The sequence below is a fragment of the Geospiza fortis genome, unplaced genomic scaffold, assembly GCF_000277835.1.
Source record: "Geospiza fortis unplaced genomic scaffold, GeoFor_1.0 scaffold41, whole genome shotgun sequence".
NCBI classification, from domain to species: Eukaryota; Metazoa; Chordata; class Aves; order Passeriformes; family Thraupidae; genus Geospiza; species Geospiza fortis.
This window is the reverse complement of record NW_005054299.1, coordinates 14,141,941-14,169,773: the sequence shown is the minus strand read 5'-3', so window position 1 is coordinate 14,169,773 and position 27,833 is coordinate 14,141,941. Positions and strand designations below refer to the sequence as shown.

The 27,833-nt window shown below is 37.7% G+C and overlaps 1 protein-coding gene across 2 annotated transcripts in view; it reads left to right on the top strand.

Annotated features, from left to right (window-relative positions):
• The window catches only part of AKT3 (AKT serine/threonine kinase 3), a 139,652-nt gene that overhangs the window by 104,085 nt on the left and 7,734 nt on the right, over positions 1-27,833 (top strand). For both annotated transcript variants that reach the window (XM_005416229.2, XM_031059112.1), the window contains 3 exons: positions 14,140-14,354; positions 17,037-17,124; positions 26,139-26,241. In XM_005416229.2, coding sequence (XP_005416286.1) covers positions 14,140-14,354; positions 17,037-17,124; positions 26,139-26,241 — 406 coding nt within the window. The remainder of the gene's footprint in view (positions 1-14,139; positions 14,355-17,036; positions 17,125-26,138; positions 26,242-27,833) is intronic.

The following is a 27,833-nucleotide window of genomic DNA, read 5'->3' as shown; positions in this document are numbered from 1 at the left end:
TCACAGACCTTCTGTTTCTGAGATCAAAGTAGTCCTTCTGACCCTCTGTTGAAAAGGCTCCTTCATCTCACATTGATAGGGCCTGGCCTCTCATATAGGACCTGACACTGACTGTGTAGATAATTAGGAGATCCAGAAAAATGCCCCAGTCCATGCAGAGATCAAATGGATGATGTGCCACAGCAAAAAAACTGTAATGAACTTGCCAGGTTAGAGTCAATTTGCATTTGTGGAGATGGAATTCTGAACCACCACTGATTTATCATTTGTGGAACCCATATGGAAGTTAATGTGTACCTTCACCACACACTGAGCTGTTCAGGGTATGAAGGGCATCTGGCCAAGTGGTCTATGGGTGCATCCCCATCTCCTAGCCCTTCCCTGTTATCCAACACCAGTTTTCCATGGTCTAAAGAAAATTAAAATAGCATTGACTGTGTTCATCTTGCATCACTATGTGCTAAACATAAGATACAGTAGAGATATGAACACATCCTCTAGGAAGAAAATACTTGCCACTGCCAAATAGCAGGGCTTATATTTGTTAACAGTACAGATGTACATTTGTCACACTTATTGAAGAATGAGCAAGTAACTTTTTGTTTGTGAAATGTTATAGTTTTTAGAGAATTATTTGGTTGTATAATAGTGAAATTACCCTTATCATCTGCTGTAGAGCTAACACAAGCCAATTTTTTTTGTGTGTGTTTAAGTGTAGCGGTAATAATTAATAATTCCCTTGGCTGTAAGAATTATTGCATTCCCCATTTGAAAAGTATAAAATATGCTACAATTTCTCAGTTAGCAGTTTCTCAGGACAAAGATACTATTTCTTAAAAGTCTGTTTCCATTGTTATTCTTCAAAGTAAGCTGTCACATTAGGGATCATTGTGATGTCAGGAAATATTTGTAGAGCCAATGAGAAAAAGATGAATTGTGATCCCATTTAGGTAACACAGATGAATGCTTGATTATTTTTTTTTTCCAAAAAATGCTTCTTTTGCAGTTTTGGAGTGGCAAAGGCAGGACAGGACCACATGTCTTTTACAGGCAGTCGCTTGCTTAAAAAAGAAAGAATAAAACTGAGGAAAGTACTTGTAAATATACCTGTGATTCTTTTATAAGCAGTTTGGATTTTGATAGTTTTCAGTTGACTGTCAAGGATTAGACCTGCTAATAAAGATACAGACTCCCTTTAATAGAACATTCAGGAAATGAAGCTACTTGGGCAGAGAAGTAAAATTTCTTTGGGGTCTGATCATTTATAAGGATGTTTCCTTGGATGAGGTAACAGTTTCTGGATTTCTGTATTTCAGTTCAAGTTCCTAGGAGTAAGTGCACAGTCTTTGTTACAGGAGAGCAGTCAAATGTGGTACTAAGTTTTGGTGTCATGGGAGAGACAATATTTAAATACCAGAAATTACTTTTTAAGTTTTAAGTCTTTCTATAACAGAAGAGAAGTTGGTTTGACTCTGAACAAGTCTGTAAGGGACTTCATGGATGTCATTGAATGACTCTTAAAAGGTGTAGATGATCAATGATGTGTAGGTTTATTCTAATAACAGAGGAAGTTGAAGGATATAATTATGTTTTATTGGCATAAAAGTACAGATTAGGTGGATGAATATGTATAAAAATGGTTCATATGTACAGATTAGATGATTCCTATAAGAACAGTTGCATTTTATTTAAAAAAGCAAACTATTTCTATATAGTTTGTGCAGTTACAGTCACTCAAGGGTATGTGACAATGAACAAGAAAGGAGCAGATTCATAGCCTTTACCACTAGACAGAAGATGTGCATGTCCTGTAACTAAGACCAGTAAGGATCAAGGAAATACTAAGATCAATTATACAACGCTTATTTGGCCAGTATTTTTTAGTGATTGTTCTTCTAAAAATGGGAGTGAGTGAGAGATCATGTGTAATCAGCTATTTCCCTGAGTTTTATCTCAGAGGAGTGAAGGATAGAACTTTTATCAAGAGGCAGCTGCTGTCTCTCCTCACACTGCACACAATTTCTTACTTACAGCTGTTCCTCTTAGAAAGGATATGGCTTTGATATAATCTAGAACCTGGCCATCAAAGTTCAGTGACTGAATTTCAGCAAGGGAAAGCAGGCATGCTTGTAACAAGAAAACCTGAACTTTTCCATGTTTTCAGGAATTGAAGTGAATTCTCTGAGTGTTGTGGAATATACAGATTACAAGAAGCTGTCAATAGAGTCAGAAAAAGCATCTTGTCACTTGTGCAGCTATACATTTATTTTTGTTAACATCTGCTTGGATTGGATCAGGATATTTGCCAAAGGCAGTCTGATAATATTTTGGAGTGAGACTATGATGATCTACCACATAACTTGTCTGATATGAGATGAAACTAAGTGCTGTGTGTGGGCAGAGAGGGAACTACTGAAATGTGCTGAGACAGGCTGACAACAGAGATGGATGTGTCGGGTTTTGCAGGCATCATGACAAAGCATTGTTCTTAACAGGGATTTTAATGCAGATAGAAGTTGCAATGCCAATGTTAAAGAAGAGCTCCTTAAAGTGCTGGGAGAAGCAGGAAGGCATTTGTTTGCAAACAGCTTGGTAAAAGCAGTCAACACTGTGGGTAAACTGAGGCAGGCCAGTTGAGAGAGATCAGCTAAGGTGGGGATGTTAAAACTTCAGCCCACTCTACTACAGAGAAAGTGAAGTTGCATGGGTAGTACAGCTGAAGCCTCTTTCCTTTCTTTTCCCTTTTTCCCTTTTTCTTCCTCTTCCCCCTTTTTCCCTTTTCTTATGTGGTAGAGAAAAGAATTAGAGTACACTGAAGGAGGATAGTAAGGGAAGCTAATAAGAGGGAAAAGAAATGAATGAAATGAATGTAATGATGTCACAGGTAGATTAGATAGATCAGAAAACACAGATTAGAGATTAGAATATTTTTCTTATGGGGAAAAATATGATTTTGGGCAGGAAAGAGAGTTTGGACTAAAGATGATTATGTTTGTTTATTTTTTCTAAGTAGGAACGGAAAAGGTGTATTGCAGGGAGACACAAATGGCAGGAGAAATTAATGAGCAGCTTGAAACTGAAGAGAAGCTTACTGAGGAGTTGTTTGGTCAGGAATATAGAGGAACTGAAGGACAGAATAATTTTGTCATGACTTATGCAATTTCCTTTTAATCTCCTTGTCTGTTCAATTTCATTTGAATTTGAAGATAATCGAGGCATCAAAGTAATGTGCCTTTTGAAGTTCTTTGCAACTTTTTACAAATAGTAGGTATGTGCCATTATTTTCCACCTCTAGAACTAGTGGATGGAAAGGGGAATTTGTGGAGATGGCATAAATTAAGGGAAGGCTGCTGTTAAGGTGTTGCAACAAGGTTTTAAGACAGGTGTGAATTTCTAAGACTTGGAGAAAAAGAGATGGTGTGAAAGAAGCTTTATGTTGAGCTCAGTTTTCCATTGTGCTCTAGAGGGCAAGTTCTCACTCATATTTTGTTACCTCTGGTAAGTACTAATGGAAGGTTGATTGTTAGGGTTTGTCTAGGGAAAGGGGCAGTTCTTGTTTTTATTGTGCTTCTTTTTATTTTGTTCACTTTCTTGAATGTTCACTCTTTCTTTAGAGGAAGGATAATGATACACTCTACCAAATTGTCTGCATTGATAAAAACATACTGGTGTTCTGGTTCATATGGTTTTCCTGAAGACCTGATAGGCCTGTAGTGGTGCTACTCTAAAAAGATGGAAAAAATTTCTATGTGAAATTCTCATAAAGTGAGGTTAATGCATGGAGGTAAGTTTGTTTCTCCAGCTTTAGTCTTGTTTTGTTATTTTCCTGTGAAAACTGTACTGGGAAGTTCATTTACAAGCCGAAATGCTGTGCCATAGCACGATAGAGTCCTGGAAACAGACACCTCCATCATTCAGCTTTTGTGCCATGATGGCATTTTCCAATTACTCTTCACCTAAAGCTAGAAGCAGTATCTGCTGCATAGTTAAGGAATTGCATTGTATTTCTATGCATTTCTACCCTTGGCTTAGTGTCTTTGCTTCTCCAGGCATTTGCTGTGAGATTTCTTACATCCATGTAAATCTGAGAGTCCTTTATCCTTGTCCTGTGGTAGCTTGGAGAGAAGACTCAGGCTGTGCCTGTCCAGAAGTAGACTGCTTGCAGCATCTTATCCTGTGCCTCAGGCAACATTGAGCAGACAGACTCAGTCAAGAGGGATGTGTGAACTCGTGTGGATATATTTCTGGGTTTTGTTCCTCCCTTTCAATACAATCTTTTTAGTGCTGAGCTAATTATGTAGTCTCAGTTTTACTGTTGAGTTAGAGTACCTGATCAACTTTCCAACTGTAAAACAGTTTGAAAATCAAATGTAGCTTACATGCAAGACCCAACAAAATTAGAAGTGTTAAGTACGTTTTGGCAGTTCACTTTTATTATGCCCAGTCCTCAAATGTACCAGCAGACAATCATCTGAATGTTAGTTATTTTTCACATGCTTATGTGATCACACAAAAAGTACATGCTAAAAAGAAGCAGATGGTGACAGATGGGGAAGGTTGAATAAGGTGGTTTTGGAAACCTAGAAAAATGCACTTCTGTAATAGTGTAAAAATAAAAATTCTTTGATCGCCAAGTTAGAATGAACAAAATAGAGTGCCCTCCCCACCACCCCCCTGAGAAAAAAACTCAATCCAAAACTTTGCTGATAAAAAGAAATGGAACCTAGGAGTGTTCAATATATATTTAGCAAAGTATGTTGTATAGTGTTGTTTTGTCCAAGGATAGAACATTAATTTTTATCAGCCAGAGACTTAGAAAGGTGGTAGTTTTATTCTTTCTTTCTTTTAAAATGATGAATTCAAATCAATTGTGTTCCATGCTCAAAGAATGCTGTCAAAAAGGTCATTCTTTACAATAATACATTGGCAGTGTTGCAGGTTATGATAATATTTTTCTTCTGATGTCACAAAAAGCTTTTAACCTTCTTACTGTAATCATAAATAAATTGCATGTGTAATGAGAATATCTGTAGGACCAGAGCTAATTTGTAACAGGCAGCATTACCTCTTTCTCATACAAGCGAATGTAAAGCTAAGTAAACAGAGAAGGTCTAATCAACAACAAAAGAGTAATCTTTTGTGTGGACCCCATCTAAGGATGTGCCTTACTATGAGGGTTCAAGGTTTGCTTATTCATTTGCATTAATTTAATGAAATCTCAACATTTGTATCTATTGAGTTATATAAAAAAAATCAAAGTTTCTTTAAAAAATTTTCAATTATGAGATTTATTTTATTCCATAAAATAATTAAGTATCTAATCTGGTGAATATTAATTGCCAAGTCTTCTACCAACGCTTATGAAATAATTATTTTTTCTTTTTGTATTTCAGTAGGTGCGTGTCTTAACTTACAGTATGAGGAGTTACTGTTTCCTGGTGAGGCAGAATGCTCTGCTTAAAAGCCAAAAAGCCTCAACTTCTGATAACCTGTTCTGATATTCTTGAAAGTACAGTTAGTTTGCTCAGTACCTGAACAGTGTAGTTATGCTGTTGTGTTTTGCTTAGCTGATTTTTCTTTTGGCTTCAGAAGGATAGTTGAAATTTATTTTCTCTGTGTTTACCTAGATGCTTCATGCATAGTCTGATTCTTAGCAGAGGCACAATAGAATTTATTTTACCTATGGAAGAGTGGTTTAGTGTTGGCTTGTGCTCTTGAACAGCTGTCTGTTGTATATTTGGCAACATTTTGTTTCTGGGTGAGGACCAGTGAAGGGGGGGTGAGGAGGAATAGCATCTATGCTTGAAAATATTTTCCCTTCTGATTTATGGGAGGTTCACAATATGGAATTTTCTCTTTACGCTAGAGTTCCAAGCCCCAGATTATTTTTTTACGTTGTGAGGAAATGAAAATGCAAGAAGTTGTTTTACCTTGAAGTGCTCAGATCTCATGAACATTTAAATTTGGTCTTTTTTTTTGGTTTGGTTATCACTTATCATGTTTTAGTGTCCCACATTTTGTCATCTTATGATCCTAAGTCATCAAAAATGCTGGTGACTTGAATTTCAGCACTTTTGTCAGCTTGGTATTGCCAGTGGGCCCTTGAGATGGAAATGATGAAAGGTAGACAAGGCAGGGTATCCAGAGCAGAACATCATTTATTGGCAATAACTGTTACCAAGATCAAAACCTGCGGAGCATTTAGATGAAGGTAGGAAAGCATTGCTTTGTTACACAGACAGAAGAAATGCTGCAGCATCAGATAAATTAGCACAAAAATTAGACTTTTTCCTGGAAGCAGATAACCCATAATGTAATAAGAATTTCCATCTTCATGCTACCTGGGTAATCTCACCAGTCTCAAAAATCAGTTGTCCACATGCAGTATCAGATTTCTCAAGGGAAAAGATGTAAAAATATGCAAAAATAATGAAACAAACAGAATACTGGGAAAGAAGTTAGCTCAATGCTGCCCGTAAATAAACTTTTGTATTCAAACCAGAACTTTAAAGCAGGGAGCAATTTTCTAATAAAACACATTTTTTTGGTAAAGAACATGTAAAGACTGTCTCAATAACATTGCTTAAAACTTTTTCATTAATTTTCATTTAATCAATAGAAACCTTATTTCCATCTCAGCAAAAGCCTTTAGTTTTTCTGAGAGTAATGAAGCATAAACAAAAGCTGAACAAGTGCCTTTTAACATCAGTAAATATTCAAAATAATTTCAGGAAGAAAGAGCAACTAGAAAGACATATCACAGTATTGTCATTATTTATTACTTCTTACATGTCTTGCATCTTACAGCAGTGTATGTTTTAGAGACTATTGCTAGTGCAGTGATAATTAATACAGATATGAGCAGGTCTGCAGATTTTCTTCTAATGGTGGAGTGGGTAGAATTGTGAGAGATGAGTGCCATCTTTTTGTAGACTGAAATAATATTTTCCTTTTATTTCTTGCCCTCCTATGAAAGATTTGTTTTGAGGGGTCTTTTTAATGTGATGTGGTTGTTTTCTTGGCTTTTTTTCCCCCCAGTGTTACCATTGGTTTCTTACAGCCCTTGTTAGAATACTCCTTTTCATGTGCAGTAACTTAACTACTTTTTTCTTTTATTTTATTTTCTAATTTTGAATTCTACTGAATTCTGTCTCTTCTAGGAGGTTAAGTACATTAATTAGTATTGCATGCTCTTTACCCTAGGAAGCTTTGCTTAATTCACATTTATACCAGAATATACTATTTCTGATACAGCATGTGTGCCAGCAAACAAAATTTGGTTTGCTGTGTCTTTTTTAGGGGTACATAACAAAAAGTGAGGTGAGATGGGCAAAATCTCAAATATAAAAGTGTAAGAGGAAGATAGTTTATATTAGGGCCAGAAGTAAAAAAGTGCAAACTAGATACAAAATGGAGAAAAACTACCTGCAAAAATTAGAGCAGTGGAAAATCTCAGCTGTCTATTTCCCAGGGAATCTATAACCTTGACATTTTGTTTTTTCAGCTGTGTATAACAAAACCAGTAAACATTCTTTTAAGTGTTGTTTCACTATTGATGCAACAACACTTCACTTTTCATACCAAGATACAGTTATAGTAACTGAATTGGTGAACAAACCATAGTAACTGAATTGTATAATTTTGGTGAACAAACCCTTCTGCAGGATAGATTTTCATATATCTGGGTAAAAGTCTGTGTCTATAAAGAAGTGTACATTATCTTTGTTCGTTAGTGTTAGATTGTAAACTTTCTCATTGTTGTAGTTGTTACCACAATTGATGGAAAGTTCTAGCAAATAGACTTTGTAACTTCTATTGAAGAATACGTGGGTGAGTATTTGTTCACAGACCAACAACTATAGCAATAAAAATGTGTGAGGGGTTACTAGAAATGCTTAAGGAGCATACACTCCACCTGAACTGTAAGGTTAATTGAAAACAGTTTTTCCCCCCTTAAATTAACAGTACATTGGTGTATCCAAGTTCTCAGTTTTCTTTCACGACATAGGTGTGCAGACAGTTTGCTTAGATGTTTAAATATTTTCCCATCTGTTCTGTCAAAATTATTGATTGAGCAACAAGTTACTTCTAATGTCTATCTAAAGGTCTATATCTAATGGATTAGGAGAAACATGAATAGGTCAAAAATGTAATGGCTTTCCAGTAAGTTGCCTTGATTACCTAGCATAAAGTATGAGTACAATATTTTGATATTGTTATTGTATAGATAAAACCCAATGCTGAGAACCCTTTGTATAGGTTTGACAATGAATTTTACAAAGGCTTTCATGCTCAAGGTGACTGCTAAATTTGTAGAGTCCAGAAGTTACAGCAACTAATTACCATTTAGAGGTGTGTGGGAAATGCAGCTCTGGATTGTGTGAATTTCTTCTGTACAGCCAAAAATCTTCCAGACGCTGCTCATCAGGGATGTTGTATTCCAAGAAAATGCAATAAAGACAGGATTAAGGGATTTTCTACATTGAGCCCAGTTTGTCTGAGGTAGTCACACCTCACTCAGTGTTCTGTGATTAGTAAAGTATAGGAGAATTCTAGTTTCCACCTAGGTCAAGCGGAAGTACATGACTGGTCACAGACTTCACCTGTTATACTGCTGGCTCACCTCCTAAAAAATTTGTTTTCACAGAAACTTGTAAAGCATTGTGTATGTATCAACTTCTCTTTGACATTCAGTTGTCTGCTTCCTATATCTCTGCCCCAAGCTCTTGTAAATAGGAGTTTGCAGATGTGTCTCAAGCTGTTGCTTCCAAAAAACCTTTCACCTCTTAGCTACTGAAGCAATAAAGATAATAAAAGATATATTTTCACTGGTTCTCACCATAAAATTCAATGGACATCAAATTCTGTGGACTGTATGTTAGGCTCTTAAAGGAGTGAGATGTGTAGAGCAAAGAACCTGGAGATGTATTGACTAATAAACCTAAAGATTAAAATCTACAGCCACTGGTGAAATAAAGGAAGAAGTAATTTCTGTGGGTTTTGTTTTCTGGGAAAGAAAACAAAAGAAAAAAAACTTTCAGTTTTTACTTCTTCAAAAAAGATTTCTCTTTTTGAAAAAAAGATTGATAGTAACAATCTTTTTTTCAAGTACAAGACAGTGAGCTTCTCAGCACTGGGGAATAGATAAGATAGATAAGATGACAGTGCATTTTTTGGTCAATAAATGTAAATACAAGAGTATTTTTCTTCATTGATCTGTAATTGCTTGCCAAAAAAAGAGAATTATTATGTGTAAGGGAAAAACATTATTGAATTACCATGATCTTAGCAGTCCTGCAGAGTGTTTGTGTTGTCTTAAACATCACAAGGGCAAAGGTTGGTCTGTGAACTAAATTGTTTACTTTGTACATAGGGCTTTACAGGCTGCTCTGTGTACAAAGCACTGTCCCATTGTATGCTTGGTCACTGCCAGTGATAGTCTCCAGAAACCCCAAGGTGTGCAGGGATAGTGGAATCACTACAGAATACTTTGTTTTCCCTTGTTTATTGCTATCTCAGCAAATTGAAAAAAAAATAAATTTGTATTGTGTTGTTTTGAGCACAATACAAATGAAAATTTTAAGGTGAATAAATAGCTCTCCTTTAGCTGAAGCTCTAATGTTGTCCAAAGCCTCTAAAAGATCCATAAAAGCACAGAAGTACCTGCAAATGCCTGGCAGCAGACGCCTGGCTAATGTTTCTTGTTTGTTGGAAAGTGTGTGTGTTACTTAACCTTTTGCATATTTATATAAGAAGAGAAAATACAAACTTCAGTGGCGCCTCTGCAGCTGTTTTTAAAAGCACCTGTACGAACCCAGGCTGTGTCCTTGCTCTGCAGGCGTAAGTGTGAGCTAGAGGAGCTACAATGCCTGTAAAGCTGTTCTGCTTTCAGTGCACCAATGAGTTTGTGCCCTCTTTGGAACCCTGTTATACTGCTGGAGGGCTTTAGAGAAATGCAGGGTGGGAAGAGAAGCAGGGCCTCAATCTTCACCCTAAGTGAGCCCAGCTGTTACAGCTGTCTGTGTGTGCAGGGAAAGCTGGCAGAGGCACTGTAACTGCTGTGTCAGTGTAACTTTGGGGTACAGATTGGCAAGCATTTCTTTCTGCAGCAATGCCACACACCTGATGCTGCCCATGCTCTCACGTGTGCTACTGCAACTGTTCACATAGCAATTGAGTGTCTTAAGGCAGAAAACTTGATTCAGGTGAAAAATAATCTAGGGTGAAACCTTTTCCCCATTTTTTCCTAATGTCTGATGTAGTGTGCTGCATAGTTTTGACAAGGTAGGGGAAGCTGTGGTGAGAGAACAGAAACAAGAGCCTGCATTAGGCTGGCACTGCCTCTGAAAGAGCCAGTTGTTGAACTAGAGCTCTAAAAACAAGTGGAATAAGATTTTCCCAAGCTGTAAAAATGATGGCAATTTTTTATTTCCCATGATCTCTGGTATCATCCAGACTGACCTGCAGTCAGCCCACCTGCTTTGCTCGGTGATGGGAAGTCACCTGGGTACAGTGATTATGTCAGGAGGGGATGACTGTAAATGTTATCCACACACTGATGCCACATTGTGCTGGAGCTCGTCTCCTAAGACCTCTCCTAGATCTTGCCTTGGATTTTGGCACCCTGCGTATGTGAGGAGGATGAAGGAAGGGAAATCGTAAATTTGAATGATCTGACTATTTAAACAAATTTTGCGGAAGAAAACAAGTAAGTCCATCTTTACTGTGTGGAAACACACCTGACTTGAGTATGTAGTCAGTGTAGGTGCTCTTTCTGAGCTCATGAGTTCTGTGTGGTCCTTGTGTTGTACTGCCAGGAATATCAATTGCTTTACAGCAGATACAGAGTGGTTGGCCTTGTCTCTACAATGGTTTTGGTGGGCCTGCTGCCTGTCCTGCTGTGACCATGAAGGGATTGTGTTGTTAGTGCAGGGCAGTTGCTTAAAGATAGGTTTGAGGGTCCTTACAGCGAGGGACAGGCATTGGCTAGTGGTGGAGGCAGCGCTTAAGGGCAGCACGCAGAGTCCAAGATCAAATTATCCATGGTGTCTGTGTCTGGCCGGGTGCTTAGATTGGTCCCACACATATACAAGGATATCCCACAGCTATTGGAGAGACAGCAGGATCACTCCTCACAGCCAAATGAGACTTTTCTAACAGCAGGTATCTACTTCATGGTGGGCAAAATATTGACTTGTTTGTAGGTGCAAAGACTGCAGCTACATGTCATGTTCATTTTATCACTGAGTTGAAGCTTCCTTGACCTATGTTCAGTGTGATTGAAACCAAATTCCTCAAATCCAAGAACTGTTTGGAAAGGATTCTGTAATGCTAGGGCAGTGTGTACAGACATGTTCTCCTTCCTGCCCTAACTGCATAGATTGCTTGTAGGAGCTGCTGGACTCCAACACTTCACTTATATTGATTTGACAGAGTCTACAAATCCTGGAGTTTATAAACACCATGAAGATTAGAAATTTCTTAAAGGAAATAATAATGCATCTTCCCTGTGAATGCATTATGCACAATTTTATTACATTTATATTAAAATAAGTTGAGATGTATTTTGCTTTATTTACACTATTTTCAGGCTGTTTTCCTTTTGCCTAAATGAAACCATTTTGATGCTCTTGCTTGTCTGGCTGGCTGTAAACCAGGTATTTAAACAAAAATAAAGAGTTGCCAGTTTTGCCAGCTGGGGATGAGAACCCGGCTGGTGATATGTGGGTTTGGGAGGCAGTTAATCCAGCTTTTATGCTTTTTTATGATTTTATGTAAAAAGAGGTTAAAAATCACATTTGGCTCTTTCTTTGTACCACTGCTTTGTTGCTGTTGTGGGAATGCAGCAAAAGGTTGTTCATACTTTTTATTATTATTAGGTAAAGTCCTGCATAAATTACGTAAAGCTGCAAATACAATTTGCTCAAGCTATTGGCCATGTGATTTGCCTTGTTCAGAGAACGATATGTTTTATTTTCCTGTTGCCTTCTTTTATAAACCACACATGCAAACCACACCTCAGTTTACTCATGAAAAAAATCTACCACTGTCTCACAATTTTATGTGTTTTGCTAGCTTCCAAAGAAAAGACTAACTGTACAGGTGAGAAAAACAGTAACAATGCTAATAGCTGTAGCAGAAAAATACATAATGCTTTTATTCTGTGGCAGAAGAAGTGGTGATTTAAAGACAAGAGTCACAGATTTTATATACAGTTTTTCGGCAAATAGCTTGCAATATGCTCCAACTCATAAAACATTTAATTAATTTTAAAATGCAAGAGTTATTTTAGTTAGTTTTGTCATATGTACTTATTCAGATAATTTGTTGTATTTTACACTTTCCAAAATTTCACTCTCTATTTGGAAATATCAATGATGTAATGAGTCTGTTTGTTTTGGCACAGTTGTAAATCATATGTGTTAATGTGTTAATATTTATGATTTTTTAATCTTATATACACAAGAAGGATTTTTAATATACTTCTTTTCCTCATGTTTCTGCTACTAATCCTTAAGGACAGTGAAAAGTAGCAGTATGAATGCATTAATTACTGTGGAATTTCCAAACATTTTCCAAAATTGCCATAGTGGATCAGACTGCATGTTGCTTCTGCTAACAGCCATCCCAGATACTTGAGAGCAGGCTTGAGTTTACTGGGGGGGCAAGAGGAGAGGCACCTAAATGAGCTCAACACCCCTCTATTATACATTTTAGACAATTTCAAGATAATCTACTTATGGATAAAGTTATTTCTGATCTTGTAGAGGTTGCCTTATTCTTTAAAGACTGAAAGATTTACTTTCACTACCAAGTATCTGAATTACTGTTTCTGTCTGCTTACAGCTTGAATGTGGAGGAGCTCTTTGTGATGGTGATTGCATGTGTTTGTGTGTTGCAAAAAGTATTTTGTTTTCTGGGGATTAATTTTTTGTTGGTTTGCTCTTTTTTATAAAATCAATCGTAGGGCGCTGCCTTTCAGAATTAGTCTTCTGTGATACAGTAACAATTCTCTATAAAGAATTATTTACATTCTTTACAAATACATTTCTACTCTATTAGTTGCATTTTTTTGATTTTTCTGTTTGTTATTGTTTTAAGGTCTTTTGTTTCTTGTTTTAAAGTTTTTTGATAGCTCTTCTGCAGCAAATATTGGCTTTTTGACACACACAGTCATAATGCCTCCTGATTTAAGATTTCTTGACTTCTGTTTCATCTTTTTTGTATTAAGAGACATGATCTACTAGAAATTTATAGAAATTGGAATGATATATTCAGTAACTTTCAATTTCCTTATTGCTTATAATTTCTATGGCTGAATGCTGCTGTTATGTTGTCTCCATGTCTGCAGTTTAATATAAAGGTGTATTAAGGTCAAGACACACTGCTTAAATTTCTTATTCCATTTCTCTGGCACTGCTGGGAGAAGGGCTGTGGAATAAGTTGTTTTTATGTACATAACATTGGCGACATTATGTTAACAAACTGTATGAACTTGACCAGTTTCTGTGTTTTTATGATACCCTAAAGGCATTGTTTTGTAACAAACAGTACTGTATGAACACTGCTGTGGTTTTTCGCATTGGCACAGTTCAGCTGTTAGGACTGTTTAATGGAATGAAATGAAACTGGCAGGAGAAAGGCAGTGAGGACTTCTGATGCAAACAAAGATCATAAAGAAACTAAACTTGTCTTAATAAGTTTAAAGTGGTTTTAAATTGGAGACTTTAGACAGGTGGGGTAAAAGAGAGGGAAGTGACTGAGCAAACAGATGCTCACACTTCTAACTGAGGCATTAGTGCCCACGTAGTACCTGTAGACAGTGTCTCTTCCTGAAGCTGTGGATGATATAAATGGCCTGGTAGAGGACATAGGAAAGGGTAAAAAAAGAAGTTTGGAGCAGGTAATTGTCAAATTTTAATTTTGCTTTTAGCAGTGCAGTGCCTGGCAAGCCTGGAATTTCAGTGAGCTCAGGTGCGTGAGTCAGTGCTGCAGTTTTGAGTCAGGTTCTGAGTCCTTTTAGCATGAGGTGGAAATAAAGTCTCAGAAACACATTCATACAGTGATGCATCAAACAGACTGAAATGATGGTGTGTGAAAGAGTTTATGTCTTAAAGATGCTTTTGGTTTCTGTCTCAGGTGTTAGAAGATAATGACTATGGCCGTGCAGTGGACTGGTGGGGATTAGGAGTTGTCATGTATGAGATGATGTGTGGAAGATTACCCTTCTACAACCAAGATCATGAGAAACTATTTGAACTGATATTAATGGAGGACATAAAATTTCCTCGAACTCTATCTGCAGATGCAAAATCATTACTATCAGGTCTACTGATAAAGGATCCAAATAAACGGTAAGTGAAATTAATTGGCTACACAGGCATAGTCAATGCTCTAATTGTGCTGGGTAGTGTAAAAACAGGTCTGTGGTGCCTGGTCTTCCTGGCTGAATGAGCTGTCAATCACAGGACAGGGTTGTACACAGCCCTACAGTCTTAAATTTCTATTTTTTTCAGTCCAGCAGCGATTTACAACACGAATTTAACCAGCAAAAAGAAGAAAAGCTTATGGAAGACAAGTTTTTATAATCATTCACAGCAAACACAGGGATCTCTTCAGGTTAAGCGTGTGCACTGGAACAAAGGGAGAGATCTCAGTTGTTTTTCCCAGTATAACTTAAGCCTGAGTTCACTGCAGTGTCTCATGGGGACTGTAGCACTTGTTTCTGGTGATGGTGATGGCAGGAGAGGTGCATAGGCAGCCACAGCTTCATTTATTAGGGCACATAAATAAATCACATGTTAGACCATTAAACTAGTGATTTGTTAAAGAATACAACTGGAGTGAAATTTAAAGAGAGCAGTTTGAAAGCAAGTGTCGCCCAGCTGCTGTCTGTGCCCTGCTGTGGTGGGCTTTTCCCTCTGGGATAGTTGCCCAGGAGAGCCATTTTCCAGTGGCTCCAGTGCTGGACCAGCAGTGTCCAGTCTTCTGTGGCTCCAAAATCTCTGACTTTGTAAATCAGTGGGATTCGTCTGTAGGTACCTTTTTCCTCCCCAATATTTTTGTCATTCTTGTGAGGCTCTTGGCATGTTTTTGGGGCAGCAGATTTTGCCTGCCTGTTCTCTAGTCCTCCTTCAGCTGCTGCTTGTTCTCAAGAAGTTTTGAGTAGTGGGCACTGCCTGCAGGCACTCAGGGCAGGACTGGTTGTGTTTCTCCAAGGGATTTGCCTGGATGCAGCCAAGTGCAGCAGGGAGGACAGAACAAGTGATCAGCTTGTCTGCTCCAGCTCAACTTACTGTATGCAGGAATAGCAAACTGGGACCAGCCAGCCAAGTACAGGCAGACTAGAGTAAAACTGCGCTTCTGTAGCAACTCCTAATGCTTTTTAACCTCCAAACAATCTGACCCATCAAATATATTAACCTTTAGAATTGGAAAGATGCTTCCTTGTTATTAATCTTTGCAGACAGTAGTGTTTATTACAGACTTATATTTAGAAGCTTATTTATATTCAAGTTTTTGTGCTAGCTAATGCTAAATAGGGGAGGAACACAGAGATTAACACAACTCAGCCTTTTTGTGAGCAGCCAGAAGATACTGAGAAAAGTCTGGGGAATGAAGGCTAACTGCCATGTTTTGCCAAGATGTAGAGAATTTTACAATGAGTAGTTGAGAAACAAGGAGGAATACAGCTTGAAAATTAGAATAACTTGACACTCAGTTATTGCAAGACTGACGTAGTAGTCCAGAATATTTTTGAAATTTGGCAGCAGGGTAATACCAAAACAGACTTTTTCTTGGTTGTGGAAATTATTCCTCTGTACAATAAATGCTTTAGAAAGGAATTTATCTTACTTAAATGCTTGCCTTTAGAATTTATCTTTATATCTTTAGCAGTTCTTTTTAATGAAACACACAGTTTTTGTCACTCTTCTTGTTAACATTTAGCACGTATGGTCTGCTTATTTAGTTAAGAGTAGGGTTTTTTCTGCTGCATCTTCCTTCTGTTAGGGCAGTAAGATCCCAAGTCTCAGAGGTGAGTTAGATGACAGCTGAGCAGTCCTGAAAGTCAATGTGCTGTTGAGAAGGACAGAGGTTCCCATCCCTGGATGTGAGGTTATTTCTCAAGCAACAACAGCAGCTCAAGGGAACTCACTCAGCTTGTCAAGTCAAAGTGGACTTGTTAATGCAACAAAAAATTGGCCAGTTCTCTCTTCTATTCTCATGTCAGGGTTAGTTTTTCTCCAGGTTAGGGAGCTGATTCTGCTCACAGTCATCAGGTGGGAATGATGCTGTAGATACAAGTGAGAGAAGAGAGGTACGGGCAGGACACTCCTCTCTTGGCAGCAGTGACCCCTTCTGTGAGCTCAAACCACCTTGGGCAAGTTCACCCAAAGTAGGTGAAATTCATTTCCTAAAGATGATTTACCAGACAGAGTCTGGCTTTGGCAAGCTATGGGCCACAGTGAGTAGTGTGGTTATTTACAGTGGCCTTTAAATAACCTTCTCAGCAGGCCTACAATTTATTAATTTATACTAATTGACTCAGATTGAGACTATTTTATGGTAATTGGTTAATTGTTACAGCACCCAGATGCAACAGCAGTGAGCACTGTATAAAAATGATGCACAAGTCATTACTGATTCAGTGCCCGGCACGTCTTTGGCAAAATTTTACATCAGCATTATTGGGTTGGTTTGGGTTTTTAATAGTGCCAGGACATTAGCTGGGCTTTCAAGCAAACTAAACTTAAGTATGTTTTTAAAATTAATTAATTACTAAAAAAGCTCATCATGGACAGTGACAAACACTGTAGTTGGAATAATCAAAAAACCAGACCATGGCATGGTACTTCCACTATCACAAATTCTCTCAAGATCACCAGAATTCATGTTAAAGAGGTAAAATTTTCATATTAATTGTGTGAGAATTGTTCCCAGATAGTCAAAAAGAAATGGTCACTTTTCCAACCATAGCAATAACTTGATCTCCCTATAAAGTTTAATCTGTGGGTTTTTTCCCTCATTCTCTTTAGGCTTGGTGGAGGCCCAGATGATGCCAAGGAAATCATGCGTCATAGTTTCTTTGCTGGAGTAAACTGGCAAGATGTATATGATAAAAAGGTATGTCTTTGTATGGCATTGAATAATCTGGCTTCTGTGAGGTGGTTTCAATGATAATCATAGACTGCTATTCTCTGCAGTTAATAATGTTTTTCTTTGCAACTTTTTTGTGTTCACATATAATTATTCTGAACAAGGTGTACTTACCTAATCTTTGTGTTTTCAGCAATAATTTGTCAGTTCACCAGAAGTAAAATTTGCAATATTATGTAAATGTCCAAATTTTTTCCTTTTCTTTTTTTCCTTCCTGGGCTTTCAAGAGAAAAGTACATGTATAACTCAAGATAATGTGAAAAATGTAATACAGTTTATCTTGAATTGTCATTTTATTTCTGCCTTCTAATGAAAAGTTGTTTTATGAAAAAGGGAAATTAAGTGATCGTAAGGAACTCAGAGCAAAAGTCTACTTTCTGATTGTTTGTGTATAAGTAAAAACCTTTTTCAAACTTAAAGAGATATTTGAGAGAATTAAAATAGTGTTAAAACACTAAGCCAAAACAGCTTGTGGAGAAAGCAAGTGCTGGGAATTCAAATGGAAAAGTTTTCTCCAAACTCAGTCCTGTTCCTGTATTGATCAACACTTTGAGAATGATTTTAGAAAATGAATTTATCTTACTTGGGAGCGAAACTCAATTCAACTTCAGTTTTTTTATATACAGAAACTGATTTTATCTCAGTATTTCTGTAAGAATTTACTTGTTGCTATAAACCCTTTCTATTTTGATAAAGACTTTTCTTTTTTCCCCAACTGTTTTACATTGTTAATCTGCCAGTTGAGCTGCGTAATTTTAAAAGATAGTTTTTTCTCCTTTTTTTCTTGCTTTGTTCAAATAAAAGGAAAATGGAAGACATACGACTGAGCAGAATATGTTTATGCTACAATGTCAATGATACAAACTGTTTTTTCAGTTTTTGTTGAACTGGAATTTTAAAAATGTGTGGTTGTTGGTGTGGTAACTTCTCTGACAAATACCGGAATTGAAATGAAAGCCTGTATATGATGATACAAAATATGGTACTCTGAAATTACTTGATAAAAGTGTGATTTTTCCCTGGCAGTATCACAAGGTTTTAACAAACTCTACAAAAAATAATCAGAGCAAGTATATTAATCAGGTTACTTTATGAGCTCAACCACTGGTTGCTTATATAAGAACATTGTAGAGAAGCGCTGTGAGGATAAAATCTAAAAATACAAGTTGAAAACCTTTCTGAAGCAAAAAAAAAACAAACCCAAAAACCAACACTAAAATTAATAAGATTGCAATGTGCTAGGAGTGGGTGAGGGGAAAAAAAACCCTGTTACATTATTCTTGCTCCCTTGAAAAACATTTCTTAATTATCTTACATTAGAAAGAGAACTTTCAATTCTACACGGTGTTCAGCATCTTATTTAGTTAAGAATATATAGATGCTGTTAATTGCTTGTGCTTTGATTCTTTCCAAATGAGCATGGCAAATGTGTCTCAGTCAAGATCTTTTTTTAAGCTATTAAAATAAAAGGAAGCATTTTGCAGATTAAAAAAAAAAAAATATAAAAATATATAAATGCCAGCACTTTGCTTTTATGCTCATGGAAGTGGATATGGCTTATTGGAGTATCATAACTAGAGAAACTCTAGTCATTCTTTGTTTATTGTGGTCACTCTTGCTTTGAGAAACTAAACTCGCCAGTGGAATATCAACTGAATTTCCTCAGCTGGACAGTTCGCTTCAAGGATCATAGGAATTGCTTTCGTGCAGCATTAGCACATAGTGTGTCCTTTATGGAAAAACAAGTCATGAAAATGACTTCTGACAGTGTGCTCTTCTGTTTAATTAAAATTAGTTTTGTTCCTATTTGTTCCTTACAAAGCTGTTTTCCTGGTTCAAATATCCATTGTTCCTTCTGCACACACCATCTTACACTCTGCAGACTTCAGAGCTGTGCTCTGAAATATAATCCTCAAACATAATGATAAGGTTAATGCACTTTCATCAAATATGTTCATTAGAATGCTTACATGAATATTTTTGAGGTATTTTGGTATTCTAAAATAACTTGGAGAATCAAATAAATTTGATTTTTAAATAGGTTTATTCTAGGCTTGCCTCTGTTGCTGTTTGTTGTTGGATGTAGAGTCTTCAGTAGTAGGGTCATGATGAAATTGATAGTGGCTAGAATTATTTGCATAGGAATTATTTGCATAGTAAAAATATTTCACAGTAATTTTGCCTGAGTTTTAAGCACCATGGCACTGTAATTTTCTGGCTGCATTTCAGGACTGTGTTTCTGTTAGAAATGAAAGAACTGAAGTTCACTCTCAGAGTAATGGAAACCAAAAAATCATGTGTATTCTGAGTAGTTGCTGGGTGATAGCTTTGTACATGTGCACACTGTGCTCCTGTGCCTCTAATTTTATCTTTTTACTAGGTTGTCACTTTCCTGGTGTGATTAGAAAGAGAATTACATATCTCTAAACTATTTCATGTGACAGACCACAGCTCTGTCAGGTCAAATGGATCCAAATGGTCAAATGGAATTATTAGGTTTCTGATACTGCTAACTAGATAACATAATTTGGTACTACATAATGATAAAAAAATATTGTATGGCACACTGGAGCAGAGAAGGTCGTTGCCTTTAGATGAAAAATGTATAGTAGTTAGCATTTGTGATCTGATGTATTTATTTTTGGCAGAAAAACCATGAGGGCATATGAAAGAGAGCAGCCTGTGCCAGGTTCTTCCTGTGATCATCTCAGCCCTGATGAGTTTTCATCTCTCTGCCTGAGTATGAGAAATTGAATAGTTTGGCAAACTCTGAAGACTTCAAAAGCCCATGTACTAAATAAAATACTTGTTTTATTTTTAGGTAGAATCAGGAACCTGTTTGAAATTTCTCTGTTTCTCATGTAAGAATTGCTTTAGCATGTTTTTATTTGGATAGCAGACATACACTAAAGTTGTCACATGATCTGTTTAGGGTCTTTCACTGAACAAGAAAGCACATGGGCATTGCTTAAAAGGTCAAAACTTGGGTATGTGTTCAGGCTTGCAGCTTGAAGCACTTGATAGCCTCATGGCAAAGGAGGTCCAGACCTTTTAGTGAAGCCTGGTTTTCCTCCTGCATATAATATGGATGAAAGATGGGAAAAACCATGTGGAAATTTGGGTTGATACATGTTCTGATTTGTGGTAATACCTGCAATTGTCTCTGAAGAAAATTAGGAAGTGCCAGCAAATGAATCTGTTGGTGCTGGGAAGGGAGCAGGGACGCGTGGCAGCAGTGGTTGAAGCGGGAGGCCTGGCTTTGATGCAGGAGGTGCTTTTGGAGGCACCTGTCCCACTGGGAAGCTGACAGCTGCTGGGAGCTGTTCCTCACCCTTCAGCTGTGGCTGCCTTGGTTTACTCAAGACACAAACTCAGCAAATGATGAAATCCTATGATCCAAGTCCTAGGTTCAGGCCTGGCAAAATCTGCAGTAAAACTATGATCTAAAATGCACATTTAAGTACTTCTGTGTATCAGATTGGGCAGGAAAAGGGTGGGAGGTAAATAGGAAAGCACCACCATTTGGTTTTAGGTTGTTGCCATTTGAATCATACTATTTTCAGACAATAATCTGCACTGCCACAAAAACTGCAGAAGTTACCCTTGTTGGTTGCTTTTGTGTTGCTGCCATGTGAAGTTATAAAAAGATCAGACAACATCTAACCGGTCTGATGCTTTCATTGTGTTTCCACTGATACCTCAAACTGTATGGGCAGACCTAGATGTTGATTGCCACCCTTCTCCCAGCTAATTGAATTTACAGGGAGGAAAGTATGCATAAGTGTGTCTGATTTTGAAACTTATGTTGCTGGGGATTGGTTTATGGTTTCGCCCTGTCCATGGTTACAGCATTGTATCACTTGGGAAACAGTTTATCCATGGGTAAACCTCCCTGCTGAAGCCAGTTTTCCTGTGGACTTGTGTCCTTTCACCACTGAAATTCCAGCTCCTTCTCCTCCCCCTGCCCAGGACCACCACATGCAGGATCCGTGGGGTATTCCCAATTCCCAGCTGTGCTGTGGCTGCTGCCTTTGGGGCCATGGATGGGGAGGAACCAGTCCCTACAGGAATGCTACTGACTTATCTTGAAGCTCAGCTCAAATGACCTTCTTTCCCCCAGGTAGAAATTCTAGTTTGAGGGGCATGGACAGATATTCCTCCCATCTGTTCAGCACAACTCAGCTGCAGTCTGTTGGTTGATGGGATTCTTAGAGTAGTGGAATGGCCTGAAATGGTGTCAGGGGAGGTTTAAGGTGGATATTAGGAAAAGGTTCTGCACCCAGAGGGTGGTTGGGCACAGGAACAGGCTCCCCAGTGATGTGGCCACAGCACCAGCCTGGCAGAGCTCAAGAAATGTTTGGACAGCACTCTCAGGCACATGGTGTGACTCTTGGGAATGGTGTGGTGCAGGGCTGGGACTTGTATGTGATGATCTTTGTGGGTCCCTTCCAACTCAGCAGATTCTGCAATTCTCTGAAAATTCCCTTTAAATTAAAAGGAGAAGAAAGATCAGATTGATGTTCTTAAGCATCATACTTTTCATTTGACAGATTGAGTGTATCATGGTTACTTTGAGGTAGCTTCAGCCACTTCATGTACATACAACACTAAGGCAAGTGACTCCTGGTAAATGATCTTTGAACAAGTAGTGTTACATATTTTCTCTCATACTGAAGTATTTATGTAGCTGTTCACTACATGTGAGAAAGTTCAAGGTGTAGAATCAAGCCTGTACATTTCAGTGTACCTACAACAGTCAAATACTGTGCCTGCCCCTTTCCTTCCTCTAGGAGATGAGTGTCAAATTTTCCAGGACTTGAACTGTGGAGAAGCCATGGTGTTTCTCACACACTGCTCTTGATTGCCAAATGGAAATGCCATTCACTGGAGATAATGAAGACACTAAGAATTTGATATTGCTTCTGCTGTCATTTCTAACATCAAGCCTTTGAAATGGCCAGGGCAGATTCAGCTTGACAGATGGATATGAAATTGGATTTTTGTCTTGAACACAAACTCTTAAAGTCACTTAACTCACACTGAGTTTAGACTTTTATTTCTTTATTTGTACAGACACATGCATATCTATGCATATGTGTGTGTGTAATGCATAAACCCAGAAAATTTGTATTTCTGCTCCACAGAGTAGATTGTCAGGAGGTGCAGTTCCCTGTCTGGTTGGAGAATTTTTCTGAACTGAGGCCACTAAAGAAAATCATCCCATACTACAGTTTGGCAGCCAAGACCAAGCAGTGCAATTCTCTTGCAGGCTGACAAGGCCTGTGCTTAACAAAAGCTTATCTTACTCCTTTTGGACACAAGTTACTGGATGTGCCTTCCTGTGCTCACATCCCCCTTGGACTTCTGATTTCTCATGCCAGAAATGGGGAATAGCTGTGCAATAGCATGTGCATACTATTTCCTTGTGCACCAAATGTGAAATGTTGCTGGCTGTAGAGTGACATCTTCATGTTGTAGTCATCAGAGTGATTGCTGATGTTGGGTGTTTTAATCTTTATCATTAAACCTCAGCTTCAGTCTTCCTTGGGATATATGTGGAAGCTTCTGGAGTGTCACTCTAAGTGTTTATCTCTGTAGCATTTGCACTTATTTGTCTTTCTAATGGTTTCAGATGAAATTTGTGGATATTTTGCTTTCTGTTTTTCAATGAAGTTTGACAACTAATGGACAAAGGACACACACCCTCCAGAAAGATGATTGCCAAGAATTTACTTGGGGAAGGGGAGATGTGCCTTTGGTGTTGGCTCAGGAGTCTGGGGTGGGATGTCCACAAGGCTTTAGCCCCAGATGGTTTGGTGTAGGTGAGGTAGAACTGATGGAAAGGAGCAATCCCCAGTTCTCTGTGCACACAGCTGGGTGGGAGGTGGAGGTGATGCTGTGAGGCAAGGAGGCAAAGTGTATGGAAAGACTGAAGAAACCTTTCTGCTACTTCTGTTCAGCTGTATCTGTGCCTCTTAACCTCAGCTGCTGCTTCCCCTTTCCAAAGGTTTTAGGGGGTGGTTGATGTACATAAGGCGCAGACTGGATATGAACCAGTGTATGATGTTGTGGAGAGCCACATGGCTGGAGAGTTTGGTTTTGCAGTCAGTGAAGTTTCCAAATGGCTTTAATGTCCAGGATATGAAAGATACTGCTATAAGATTGATGAATCCTAAAACACCATTGACATAAATTTGCATCAGGTCTCTCCCTTTTAGTTACAGCCTGGAGTTTCATGTCTTCTGCTTGTTTCACTTCCCCAGACAGCTGAACTTCTGTCACCAGTGCAATTTCCATCAGCTGACTTATTGGATGTTATTGATGCAGAGTTTTCTAGTAAGCCTAGCTGCTCAGCCTTGAATCCGAGCACTAATTTAATGAGTTTTTTTTGTAATGGTGCTTTTCATACCTGATTAAAATTACTGTAATTATTTGTTCCTTAAGAGTCACTTAGCACTGTGCTTCTCTTCCTAAAATAATGTTTTCAAAGTATTTTCCATAACCATTGCTATTTCAGGTAGATGGAGAGAACAAGGGAATTATTTAAAGTCATAGTGAGGCTTGTTCATCTCAGTGGATTAAAAAAAAAAACAGAACTCAAATCCCGGGACAAACCAGTAGTTAGCCTGTAAGTTTTTGAGAAAGAAACTTGTCATCTAATGCATTTTCCTTTTCCTCTCCAGCAGCACATCCATACATATATGACTACCTATAATGATCTTACCTTGCCATACCTTTTGTGTTTCATTAACTACTTCAACCTGCCTCACAGTTGTTATAGACAACTATAGAGGGGGTTCACTCCTTCTCTTTGCAAAGCAGTTGTAGCATGAAAGGTCTCAGGTGCACTTCACAGCAGGAGTGCTTTGTTGTACTGCAAATGTGTGCTGCACCATTGAAAAGACATTGCTTCTTGTCCTTGACTTGAGAAAAATGAAAACTTTTCCTTGGCTTGTATTTTCATTATTCTAAAATGAGAAGTTTTATTTTTCTATGAAATGGCATTTTCTGTTTCTGACCAGTAAAAAGCATAAAAGCATTCCAGTCAGGGAAGTAGTAAAATTGTTATAAACCAGTTATAAATTTTTTCCATACTGAATTTATTGCTTAGATCTGTGAAAGCATCTTTTTAAAAGGATGTGATGGACACTTGGCCTTGGCTACAATACATTACTTGGTTTCCTGTAATCTTATGTAGACTGTTTGTTTCTTTTTTGTTTGTTGTTTTTGTGGTGTTTTTTTTCTGTTTTTGTTTGTTTGTTTGTTTTGTGATTTTTTTTTTTGTTGGGGTTGGTGTTTTGTTTTGTTTTGTTTTGTTTTCTTCCTGTGTTTTTTGGTTAGTGTTTTCAGGGGTTTTTTGGTTTTTTTTTTTTTGAATGTTCTTTTCTCAGATAGAAAAATTATAATAAAATGGCAGTGTGGGATGTTGCACTGGCATAAGTCTGGTTTTAGGAATTGTGTGGTTGCTTTGCTGGAGAGATATACAACTTTGGAAATCTGCTTTAATAGTGCAGAATTGTTTGGGATAGCCTGGGTGCATATAAAAATACTTTTCAAAAAGTGAAGGAATCTGTGCAATAAAATAGAATACTTTGTTTATAAACACTGGATGTACCTTGATTTATACCTGGGAAAATCTTCTGATGTTGTTTTTATATAGGTTAGCTCCTTAAGGATTTATTCTACAATGCCCTGAACTTTTACTTCGAAATACCTCTCTCTGTTGTATGTTTTCCATACAGGACAATGTAAGGGAAAGCTGAGCTTAGTTTTGTAAAAGTATCAGTCAGATTTATTGTACACTGTTAAGTATATGAAGTGGTAGATTTGGTTTTGCTTGATAAGTGTTTGCACTGTTACTGAAGATCTGGATCAGATGAAATCAGTCTCAGTATGTACAGATCATCTGTGCATCTAGTGCACAGAACTTGGGAAAAGGAGGGAGGGAGTTAGCAGCAGCTCCTCCTTCTTTGCTGTGTGGTGAATGACCAAGTAAATTGTTTGGTGTTAGTGTTCTGGAGCTGAGGAGAGAGAGAACGTGAAACTGGTGAAAACCCCATGCAAGGTGATAATATCAGTGAGCCAGGATATAACCTGTTGAATTGAAAAGAAAATCAATTACACTTATTCTCAGGGCATATGAGGAGATAGCACCAAAGGGCTCCTAGGTACAAACAAGAACATTGTCACATCACACACACACACAATTTGCAGTGTCATACATACAAAACTGCTGTACTGTTTTTGGACTGGCAGCAAGCAGTGTGATATTCCATCCTCAGTGTGCCTTCCAGTAAAAACTGATCGGCAGTTCTTTTGATAGAGAAGGTGGATAGTGAAGCTGGGTCAAAAGAGGGGCAAGGGAGTCCTGCCTGCAGGCTGAGAGTGGCTGCCAGTGATTTGCTGTTGGGAAATCCACACTGTGCTGTGAAAGCAGTAGGCAGGTTTAGATACAGCAACTCCCTTAAGCCTGAACTGGCCTTTTTTCAAATGTAAAATTTATTTTCATATCATGTAATATCTTTCAATGATAAGCTCAGATGAAGGACTTCCCACTGAAAATAAAACCCTGAAACCATGCTTATTATGCTCTCTGTGTAGTCTTTTTCTTAGCTGTTTATATCACCCAGTTGTGGTGAAGTATCTTGAGATGCCTTTGCCTGACAGCTATGCGGGTAATTAAATTGGCCTGAAGAGTTTCTAGGTAATTATCTTTATGCAGCTCAATTTATCTGCAAGTCATGTGAGAGTGATACTTGGAATTTAGCTTTTTTGTGCCATTGATTGGATTCAGAACTGGTATTTTTGGGATTGACTCAAATGGGTTTTATCTCTTACTGGAAGTTAGAGACTCAGCTGCCTCTCCACAGACCTACTTGTTTGATTTGGGGTGTAGAGAAAAAGAACTTACTGGTTTTCCTGATAGTAATTTGGCTGCTTTGAGATTTAGTAATTTTGTATTTTTTCTTGGTGCTTTTCAGCTTGTACCTCCTTTTAAACCTCAAGTGACATCTGAGACAGACACCAGGTATTTTGATGAAGAATTTACAGCTCAGACTATTACAATAACACCGCCTGAAAAATGTAAGTCAGAAAAGATGCATAAGCATGATGTAACACTAATGTTTCTAATAAAGCGGTGTGTAAGATTTTTTCTGTTTCAATAGAAGAGTTGTTCTCAGTGTTACTAATAAAAGCCTTCGTATGGAAGTGTGTCAGAGGAACTCTCAATGACAGCTTTATTATGAAGATAATTACAATGCTTAGAACATTAGATCACTCTGAGTTGCGTTTTGGGGGCATTTTTGGTGTGGGCATTCTTGTGTTGGTTTTGTTTGGAGGTTTTTTCATTTGTTTATTGATTTGGGGTTTTGTTTGTTTTTAAATAAAAGAAGACACCGGCTTCAAGTGGTTACTGGCTGGCAGTCAAGGTCCCAGTTCAGCAAAGTAATTGGAACATGGATCCTTCTTTAAGCATGTGGACAGTGCTGGTGTCTTCAGTGGGCTGTGTAGCTTTAGTAAGATGGACATATTTTGAAATACTTTGAAGACAATGATTTGAAAAAAATCAATTACTTGAAAATTAAATATCCTATCAAGTCCCGTGCTTCAACAGAGCTCTTAAAGAAGGTGTTAATGTGGATGCAACCATGGCATTGGACCTTGCAAAATTTCTTTATTGGAGGGAATGTGATTTCACCATGGTTTGTGTTTTTGTCATGTTGCGTTGCTCACAAGAATCATGATCTGATCAGCCTAGCCAAGGCTTTACAGTTACTTACTAAGTAACATCTTTCTCCTGAGTTCTTAAAGAATTTTCTTTCTAAATGGGAATATTTTAGGGTTTTGTTTGTTTCTTTATATTGGAGGCTGAGAAAGGAGGATCACAAATGTAAAGGCTTAGTTATGGTTGCTTAACGTTTCATAAAGCAATCTCATTTTCTGATATTTTAGGACTCCCAGGTTAGCTGCAGTTTTCTGTTCACATATAGATCTAGAGTAGTTTTTTGATTTTGCATTTTTAGTATCTGAACACAATCACAGAAACATAGAGTGGTTTGAGTTGGAAGGGACCTTAAAGTTAATCCGGTTCCAATCCTCCTGCCTTGGGCAGGGGCACCTTCCACTAGACCATGCTGCTCACAGTCCATAATTTAAGTGATTTTAAGTCTTTCTGCTCTGAAAAAAGAACATTTTCTTCTCCTGTCTATCTTGATAAGAATTTGTTCATCTTTGTAACTTGAACAAATTTTACGAATATTTGGATTAACTTGGGTTCCATTGATTCAATATTAGACCAGGATTAACTCTAGATTTATGGGTAGAATATATGAAAATGCAAAAGACACAAAATTCTGAAAGGCTGCATATAAATACATTGTTAGAATAACAGTCTCAGGAGTCTTTAAGAATAAGCGCTGTTAAAAAAACATATGAGAATGTACATCCAAATTCTCAGAGTTAGGTAACATCTGGTGCCTGCTTTCCATTGGCACTGGAGGAATTATGTAAATAAAAATATTTATGAATTTGGCTTATTCTGTATTTCTTCTGATCCCAGTAAATACTCTAAAAATAAATAGTTTACTAAAAATAATAGGTAATAATTGAAACGCATAGAACCTTTGTGAATTGTTCATTTTGTAGCTGTTTTTCCTTTTATCTCCCTTTGAAAT